This window comes from Chaetodon auriga, chromosome 14, assembly GCF_051107435.1.
Source record: "Chaetodon auriga isolate fChaAug3 chromosome 14, fChaAug3.hap1, whole genome shotgun sequence".
Lineage (NCBI taxonomy): Eukaryota > Metazoa > Chordata > Actinopteri > Chaetodontiformes > Chaetodontidae > Chaetodon > Chaetodon auriga.
The window spans coordinates 1744115-1754270 of record NC_135087.1 but is presented as its reverse complement, the minus strand read 5'-3'; the positions used below and the strand labels follow the sequence as shown (position 1 = coordinate 1754270).

At 42.7% G+C, this 10156-nt stretch overlaps 1 protein-coding gene across 5 annotated transcripts in view; it reads right to left on the bottom strand.

The window, feature by feature from the left end:
- Nucleotides 1-308: 308 nt before the first annotated feature.
- syt16 (synaptotagmin XVI) overlaps nt 309-10156 on the bottom strand; it is a 32403-nt gene continuing 22555 nt past the window's right edge. For all 5 annotated transcript variants that reach the window (XM_076749349.1, XM_076749354.1, XM_076749352.1 and 2 more), the window contains exons 5-7: nt 6603-7064; nt 6303-6492; nt 309-5903 (exon numbers count right to left, since the gene is read on the bottom strand). In XM_076749349.1, coding sequence (XP_076605464.1) covers nt 5590-5903; nt 6303-6492; nt 6603-7064 — 966 coding nt within the window. In that variant the 3' untranslated portion in view covers nt 309-5589. The remainder of the gene's footprint in view (nt 5904-6302; nt 6493-6602; nt 7065-10156) is intronic.

Sequence of the window (10156 nt, the reverse complement as noted above, 5' to 3'; positions counted from 1 at the left end):
TAGTGACCCAGTGGCAGATGAATGGATTAATTGTGTGATGTAATTGTAATTGTGTCTCAGGATAATAAAAGAGGTTTCCAGTCATACTTAAAATAAAGTCGCTATGGCTCAAAACAACCTGCCCAGTATTTACTCAAAGATTAGACTAAACTCTCCCAAAACACTTCAAAAAACACAAAATACTTTCCCTAAACTGAACTGTGACTTTGTTACTGTTGTTGTTAACTGGCTTCATTCTTAAAATAAGGACATCTGAACAGAGCTCAGGACGGAGAGAAGGACCCAAGAAAACAGATGGCAGACAGACATTCCCACAGCATGGATCTTCTGGGTTTTATTGGCAACGACAAAACTTGGTACAAAAAGTGCTTTCTGGGTGCCGCGGGGGCTCAGCATGCACGGTCCAGACCAGGGCTGCAGGACGACAGACTCGCACAACGGCTACAGGGTCAACTTTTAATGTCAATCAACGTCCAAACACCCGGCTAGCTTTGCAGAAAATGGTTGGTAGTTGGTAGTTTTTGTGTTATTGTGATCACATTTTGTTACATTACAAGCACAAAGTAAAATTAAGTCAATTTTCGACCAATGTTTTTGGTTGTTTTTGGAATAAATTTCTAACCCTTTGTTTCAGTAAGGTCACATTTATGGCTAGCTGTTTCCCCTTGTTTCCAGTTTTTATGCTAAGCTAGGCTAACCATGTCCTGACTCCAGTTCCTGACTGACATGAGATTGATGTCAATTTGATCCAAAAACTGTCAAGAATACTAATAAATGAATCTCCGAAAATGTCAAACTCTTCCTTCATGTGTTACGTTTTTTAATCACTACCAGTTAAAACTGATAAGGCAAACCAAAATGAGAAAAATATGAACTACAGCAAAATTCATATCCATGAAGTCCCTACACGGACGAGTGGAGGCTTTCTGTTACCACACAGTAGTTTTATGTGTCCCCAAATACAAATGATCCCTTTAAATTACACATTTCCAAACTTATTATCGTTATTTAGTTGCCTAGATTTGGTCATGCATTCAAAAGTAATGAAAAATGACCTTTCTCAAGTTTAGGAAGAGATGTTATGCTGTTTTTGGTCTGTATTTCATTTGAAGTGATGTCCCCCTGCACACCTGTTGTAGGCTTTACTGAATCTGGTCTGACTTTGACCTCAGCCCTGGTCCCGGCCTTGACATTTGGAGGCCTGCCCCGTCGGCACCTTCCATGCATGCAGTCCTACAGCAGCATTCACAGGGAACAACGAGAAGGTGTCATGCAAATTTGGATCATCCCTCAGTCATGGTGGATATGTTTCATCTCGAAATGTTACAGGCACTTTGTCAGAGTATTACAGCTGTATTACATCTGCAGCACAATCTGATTGTCTCACATCTGTAATACCACCTGGGATCTCAAACTGAGCATGCAGACGTGTAAATACCATAGAAATCCTGGGAAATATTTAAGAACATTAAACATTTACTATCTTAAAAAATATAGAATAGATATTATAGATTATGTACAACAACTCAACATGCTTTAAATATATCAGTCTGTGCAGTAAATATACTTCATGTCACTATTCACACACTCATATGTATGAAGACTGTAGAATAGGAGTGCTGATATAAAATCCTATGAACGGTTGTATGCCTCGCCAAACAAAAATTTGTTAGTGGTCAAAACCAGCATTTACATGACTGATTGACAAAAAGTACAACCAATAAAGAGAATACAGTTTTGTAGTATGTACTGTGAAAAAACGCATTTTAACACAGTCGTGCAGCAAAGTGTTTTTTATGAAGAAATATTCTGTCTCCACGTCAATGTTTTTATTTTCACTACAGAGATAATAAACTTCAGTTTTAGTAATTTTTAAAGAATAATTTTAAAGAATATCTTTTAGCTAGCTAGCTAACTGCTTCGCGGAACAGGCATCGTCAAATCATATCAGCAACCTACAGTCATAATCCAAAGAGTTTAGAGGGTCACTGTATTTTTTCTCTGCTTTTTCAAAATCACAACCACAAAACTGAAGAATTAACTGCTTGTCTGCCTGAATGCACGATGCTAACGTTAGCATTATGCTAACTAGCTAACTACCTACGGTGCTAAACCAGTAATACTTTCAACAGCGAGAGTTTTCATGACCAAACAATAATGTTGTTTTATGGGTTTACAGGTTATGTTGGAGCTGGTTCTGGATGTCCAGCTCAGAGGTAAAGTTAACATTTGTGGCTCTGGCCTGTTCTTTATTAGGTCTGGCAGAAGTTTATCAGGATAACTTTGCCAATCTCATCGGTTAGCCATCATACACCGAGGATTTTCTTGTGTTGATGTTAAGCAGAAACTTTGAAAATACAGTAAAGAGTAAATCTAACCTTGTGTTGTTTGTCTTAGGCTAACAAGGCTAACAAGGCTAACTCGCTCTTCCCTACAATACAAGAACAAGGCTATTTTTTTTCTTCCCATGTCTTGGACACTGATTTTCTAATTAGCTATCTTACTACAGTTGATAAAATCAGTGATGATTATAATTTCTGATGTGTTTTTATGTCTGGAAACCAGGGTCCAATTAAATGAACGAGTTCCAGGTCATAAATCTTTTGCTATCATAGTTTTAAGCGACATGCTAGGAAGGAAAGTTTGACCTTATAGTGACAGTAAGTTATGGGGCAAAGGCCTAAGTAGGGGGTCAGTTTGCTTCATTTTGGGTAAAATAGCAAGGTGCTAAATGGATTTACTGGAAAGTGCAGCATTTAGATTCACATTCACTTTAAGAACAAGCTAACGGAACAGAAGCTAATTGGGGCATAAATTGAGCCCCTGCAGTTAATTTGTGCTCTTTGACGCCACCTTGTACAGTTAACTCAACATTCCATTATTTTGGTCTTGGAGGAGTTTTTATGGCTAATATTAAAGAATATTGAAAGTTAAATAAAAATCCTGTCGCAGCACTCCTATTCTTTACCCGCACTTCATTTATACCTGAAATAGTCGCCATTACATGTCTGCAGTTAAAACACGAGACACAGCATTTACAGCTTGTTTTTCCAGCATTTCACAGATATAGAGTGAATCCATTAATTGTGCCTTTCAACATGTCATTCATCTTTGAATCAAAGACCTTGTTTTCAGTCTTTGCTGCTGGGAGCTTCCCTGAATCAGTCAGTGACATTAATCTGTGTTTTCTGATCATCAAACACTTGTTTGTCCAACTAAAGTGAACTGAAGCAAGAATCTGTTCCACAAAGTCGCAAACTGAACTAAACTAGTTGTGTTTCCTTATGGTTTGATGCGTGTGATGGTGAGGATGACAATGACTGAGTGAAAACCAGATATTTGGAATCATGTATGTCTTCTGTTGAGGGTTTATCTGCATTTGTACTTGTCTCCTGTACTAGATTTATATAATTTTACCTGCATAATAAATGGGATTATTCTTTCTACTACAGCCAAGAATATTGTAATCAAACTTCTCTGCCACACCCAGAAGTGGTCTTTCATAAACTTATGTCATGTGGCCAAGTTTTGATCAAAGATACAGAACTTCATGTGAAATTAATAAGGGCTAATTAGACATAATGGATAAGTTGTTCTATCTTTGTTTAAAAATAATTAAGGTTTGAGAATTATGGGTTTTTTTCTGACGTTGGTAGATAATTTTCCATTGCTTTCATGTCCATTGTATCGAGGTGGAGGCTAAACAATGGAAAAAACCCAAAAACCCTCTGGACGGCTCAGAGCCTCTGGGGATGTGCAGTCAAGGGGTTTCTTTTTGTGATTTGGGTGAACTGACCCTTTAACCCTCACATGGTGAATCTGAATATGAGCAGAAGTCCTCATTTGTTATGCTTGACTTTTCCAAAGTAATTACGCCTGTCATGTCCTCACACCACTGAAATCTGTCATTTTCTTCCGATCGCAGTTTTCAAACCGAGCTGCGCTTCAACATCTCTAAAAAGGCTTTGTTGTCACCTGCCTGAAGAAAACCAGCCAAAGAAAGCGAACGCTCAAATAAACACATCTCTGCTCTCGGTGTGCGAAGCCCTTAGGGTTTAGAGCTACAGTATCTGTCTACACAAACAAATATAATCCCCCCTCTGGGCTGAACCGCTGCCTTGTGACTCAACGATGCTCAGACTGGAAGAGGATGAGCATTAGCAGCAGCATTACCATCATCACACTGTACGGTTCTACAGCTGTAACTACCAATTACCGCCCAGAGAGCGCGGTGAAAAAGCACGCACTTCCAGGGTAATTCATTGCATGTTATTAACAGCTGCAGCGAGATATTTAAAGCCTCTTTTCAGCTCAGCGTTGATGGGTGTTAAAATGAGCTTTGCCCTGTGAAGGAGATCGAGCCGAGGCCAAATAACATCATTCAGTGTGGATGAGGCAGAAGGTGGGGGGGGGGCTCTCATCCCAGCGGGGTTAAGAGTCTCCAGCTGCTGGAGACTTCCTGCCTGTAGTAGCACATGTGTCAGGAGAATATGAATGAGTGCTGAATATGAATGAGGCGTCTTCCTCCTCCACTTGAATCATCAAACATCTTCGCTTCTACTCTAGTGTTTGTTTCTGTGCTCAGTACTTTATAGTCACATGATCCTTCAGTGAATTTACTATTCCTCCATCCACCAAACCCTGTTTTGTTGTTGTTTAAAAGATGCTTTCGTGAGGGAGGATGAGGAGGTGAAGACTGTGGAAAATGTCATCTGTTCATACTGACTGATTATTACTGTTTGATAAGTTGGCATCGCTGTATAAAATCCACCATCCACCATTGAGACAAACCTGCAGTGTTTCTGAGAGGATGTGACGGCAACATGTTCAACAACACGTCTCTGTTTCCTGTCTGCATTAGGTCAGAACTGAACGTCTCGCTGTGCAGCTCCATTGATTTTGCCAGCCGGTAAAAGAACAGCAAGACTTAGAAGTCACGTCACTTAGAATAAGTCACACAAACGTACACACGGCTCTAATTTGTGTGCACTTTCTAACACAGCATTTCACCGGAAAACAAAACTGCAGCTCCTTCGTCTCACAACAGAGCCGATTCACCATGAAAAGCTGTAAAGCGAAGGACAAATTCTCAGCTCCTCTTGGAGGCTGATGCATGTTCTACAAAGCTTTTTATTGAGAAGGAAAAGTGAATTTCTGCATGAAACCTTCAAATTTGTAAAGCTTTTACATGACAAAAAATACTTAACCTGCCTTGAGTTAATCGAAATTCAGTGTCTTTTTATCGCGTAGCCTTACTGAAGGTTCTTCTTTCATTTATCTATTTCCTTATTCATCAGTACAGTGAGTGAATTTTAAACTTGTGTCAGCCTCCAAAAGCCAATGAATTTGTTCCCTCATGTTGACATAAAATAACCAGCCAGGTTTGACGTTTGTCCAGCTTTGGACAGATGTGACAGTAGTGGAGAGTGTGCTCTGAGAAAGCTAAGTCCTTGAATGCATCGCCTCTGAAGCCACATGCATCGCCCTGTCAGATCAGAACAAGCCTGTCTCCCCACTCCACAACACTTCCCACAATCCTCAATTCTTTTCCTTTGACCTCAAAAGAAAAAAGCCTAAATCTCGGCGGCGTTACGCCTCCAGCAGGACGTGCCAGCGACAGACCTGCTGCCCTCGACTCTCCTTCATGTCCTGCCAGTGGAGCTGCTCCTCTTCGCCGCTGCTGTTCTGGCCCAGAGCGATCCAGCCCACCATCTCCTTGCGCTTCATGCTGCGGCGGTTGTAGATGGAGACCAGCAGCGTGACGTCCGACAGCTGGAACAGCGCCACCTGGAAGACGAACGTCTCCTTGTAGACGGGGTTGGGCTGGCCGCGACGCACCGACGTCTTACACCGAGAGATCTCCTGACCGACCGAGTTCAGCAGAGTCAGTCGGCCGTAGGTGTCTGGACCAGAGGGGAGGAGGAGAGGGGGGACGAAGGAAGAAAGTATGCTAATGTCAGCCATGTAGCCTCCTTTTCTGCCATGTTGGTAACCTGATATAAACACGTCTGTCAATGATTCTCGCCTCTCTTACTTGTGTACATACAGTATATCTGTGTTTCTATGAGAGTGACAGGTTAACGCTGCCTAACATCACTCACATGAGTCTACAGCTATGCTAGCAGCTCTGTGAAGCTGTGTTTAGGCATTAGGAGTTTGCTTTGAGCTAAATGCTAATGATAACATGCACTACGGACAGCACACGCTGATGGGAACGTCATTAGCATTGCAGGTATTTGGTCACAGCGTCTCCTGTGTGTGTGTGTGTGTGTGTTCCAGTGTTTGTGAGGCTCACTGCAGACCTGGTGGTCTGTTGATGGCCAGGTTCCTGAAGTGGCTGCCCTTGATGAGCTCCACGGACATGCGTCCCGTGGTGGCGTTGTAGGAGAGCCCCACCAGTAGCTCGGGGACGCCGCCGTGGGTCAGGGACTGAGTGGACGAGGCGCTGTCGCTCTGAGACACAGCAGACAGGCTCAGCTGGGAGTCCACACTCTGACACAACAGAGAGACAAACCATGAGCAGCAGAAATGACACACGTCTGACCTCGTAGCACAAGACCAAATGCAGCGTGACGGCTGATAGAATTAGTCTAAAAAGTCACCTTGAGGTTGCTGCGAGGCTCCAGAACCAGCGTTGTCTCCATCGTCCCTCCGTCCGGGTCGAGCCCGCCTAAACGCAGCACCTTCTCGCCCATCATTCGCTCACGGGACATCCTGCCTCCGAGCGCGTACAGCCTGAACCGGATGGCCGACGCATGCAGTTCAGACGGATCCAGGCGCGAGAAGCGAAACGTCTCGTTGAAGTGCGGCAGTGAACCTTTCTGCACCGACGTCTTCTGGCGCTGTTTCTTGGACGGAAGCAGGACCATGTGCACCTGCCAGGAGTCCATCCCGCTGCGAGCTTTGTCCGGGATGTCCCGGGCCGCGATCACAGAGACCAGCAGCTTCTCCGTGTCGGGACGGTACTCCAGGGAGAGGACCAGGTCTCCACATTTACAGATGGGAGTTCGAGGGGACGAGGTGACCGGCTGAGACAAGACCTCATTCTGGGGAGGCTGCTCCTGCTGAGAATGAAAAAATAAAAATAGAAAAATTGATTCTTTACATGTTAAATTGTTGATTTGTATTAAATAAAGTGCTGGAAGAGGAAAAATAAATAACATTTTCTTCTTTTATTAATTTGTTGATTAGGCAACCAGCGAAGATCCCAGGAAGACACTGCTCCCGACCACAAAAATCAGACATAATCCCCATAAAAATGTCATTTTTACACATATATATTTGTATACTGTATATTTGTACACTTGTGCAGAGCCAGGCTAGCTGTTTCCCCCTGTTTCCAGTCTTGCTAAGCTAAGCTAATATGATATGAGAGTGTCATTTGTAATGCAGTTTCGAACTCGGCCTCTTGTGTTTCGTTGATGGTGACGACAACACGAAGCAATTTGAAGACAGACTCTCAGTAGTCAGTAACGCACATTTAGGCTTTACGCTGCAGCAAAGACGAACCTGAATCTTCGTCCTGCAGCTACATGCGCTGCACAACTTGACCGAAGCCTCTTTAAGTGACGCTCAGTTAGGAAAGATGCTGAATGAAGAAAGCGACATCACGGATGAAAAGAAAAGGCAGATTTTTGCTGTTCTCTGGAATATTCTCTGGAAGACGTATTTTTTTTTAGTAATTCTCATTTCTAATTGAAGGATTCAAGCTGATGATCCCTCAGCTTCTGGCTCTGCTGCTGGAGTCTATTTATAACTTCAAACAATCGGCTGAGATATGAATAGAACGAGAGCAAACAAACAATCATTTTGAGGTTGATTCCTTCCAACTCCCCCGACTCCCTGAGCGTGACCATAATCCCATCAGCTGAATGAACGTCTCCTCTACACAAACTGCGGATCCAGTAAATCAGTGAAAGTGATGCTCAGCTCTGGATCCCTCTGCTGTGTCTCCTGCTGTAACCTGGATTCATGACGTTTCCACAGAGGATTCCAGGGGAGAGCAGCTCCTCAAAGAAGTGAACGGATTTTTTTTTAAATTACTGCTGCAACATCATCCACTTCTGTATGACCTGAATATCACACAGGTATATTTAAAAATACACATTTAATTCACACTCAAAACTGGAGTAAACATGAATAAATATGGCAGAAAGAAGAAAAATGACTTAAATAAACATTATTATTGGCAAAAGCTTTAATTTGCTTAACAGAAGTTTAAGGAGCATAAAAATAGACGAAAGTGCAACAAAAGACAAAGCCGTTTGTTCAGAGTGAAGCGAGCAGAGCTTATTTCTGATTATATTGTAAAAACTGTCAAATATCAGTGGTGGAAGAAGAACTCAGAGCAGTACTACAGTGTAGAAATACACTGAAACTCATAAGAAAAGAAATGTAGTGAAGTAAAACTACAATATTTATCTCTGAAATGAAGTATAGAGCGGCATAAAATGGAATTACTTACATAAAGTACCTCAAAATTGTACTCAGAGCAGTACTTGAGTAAACGTACTTCGTTACTTTCCACCACTGTCAAACATAAAGACTCACTGAGTGATTCTCTAAAGCTTTTTCAAATATTCACAAAGAGAAACTGAGCAGAAATCCTGCCATAAAGGAGAAGTAACCCCCCACTCCTCCTCCTCCTCCTCCTCTTCGTCTCGCTCCAGCCAATCTCGGCCTCCCTACAGTCGGCAAACACAACATCAATTGTGTCGAGTGTTGACAGAGCACGCTCGAGTGTCTGCGTAGACATGGCAACCGCAGAGGAGATAAGATAAAGGCAGAGCGGCGGCTGGAGCGCGTCGAGCGTGCAGGTCTGAAGGTCCACGCATGAAGAAGAAAGACGGACGATCACCTGATGAACTGAACGCCGCAGCGTCTCTGAGCCGGTACTGCTTCCTCCTCTACAGTAGTCCTGCATGAAGTACTCACAGCTTGTACTTCAGTACCACAGCGTAGATACACGCTGCTGCAAGTAGAATCAACGCATGCAAATTTCTACTGAAGGACCAAAAGAAGCTGAAGAAGAAGGAGAATTTTCTCAAGACATAAAGCTTGTTTACTTAAGTATTGTACTTGTACAGTAAAGTAAATGTACTCACAGTAGTATTACTGTGCATCGCAGTATTGTTCATCCATTATGAACGAGGACGATTATCATCAAAGCCAACAGTAGCACTGTTTGCATTAGAGTTAGCTTAGCGTTTATGCTAATGTTTGTCTGCTTACAGTCACAGTACTTGCAGCTATTGCAGTACTACTCTTGAGTATTATTATTAGCAGCAGTAGTAGTACTAGCTTTAGCATTAGCAGTGGCAGCACTGTTATATAACTGTATAAATAAACTGTTACAACATGGCTCTCCCCATTTTTCTGTAGCTCCACTGATCCAAACTCATTTGTTATTCATGAAGCGTTTCTAGATGTCAGTATCACCCTGTGTCTCCATGGATGTGTGTGTGTGTGTGTGTGTGTGTGTGTGTGTGTGTGTGTGTGTGGGAGGTGTTTACTGCACAGATTGCTCCCAATTTCAAAGTGTGATTCGGTGACTGTGAGGTTGTCAGATGCTACATTCTCGCTCTCCTACATGCACAAACACACACCGACAGCCCATCCACACACAAATACATGCTACGTGGATGTATATACGTACTTGTGCATATTTTGTTTACACACACACACACAGACACACACACACAGTGATTATTATTCATGAGCTTCTGTTTGTTAGCCAACGCAGCGTGGAGAGCGGTGAAATATCAACTATTTATACAAAACCTCGAGGCCTCGGTGGGCCGTGTTTGGTTTGTTTCTTCCAAAATGAACCTGAGAGGATAACATGGCAGAGCGATAATCCGCTCACAGCTGAATGACGATGATATCTCTGCCAAGCATGATGGGTAACAGCAGGGCTGCGGTCAGCTCGCTGACCCCGTTAAGTAATCCCTGCCTTGTTTTTTTTTTTTTTTGTCGTTATTGTGAGCTGAGAAGTTTTCTCGTTAAGTTTGTGAGCGAATGTGAGCTCACACAGAAGGAAAATAAAAGAAGTCAAAGTATTCATGTCTTCCAATCAGTTTGGACCACACTAGTTATTTCTCATGCGTTCTGACGTGGGCGGGCCATTGTTGGAGGAAGCTGACGTTTTCCACCACCA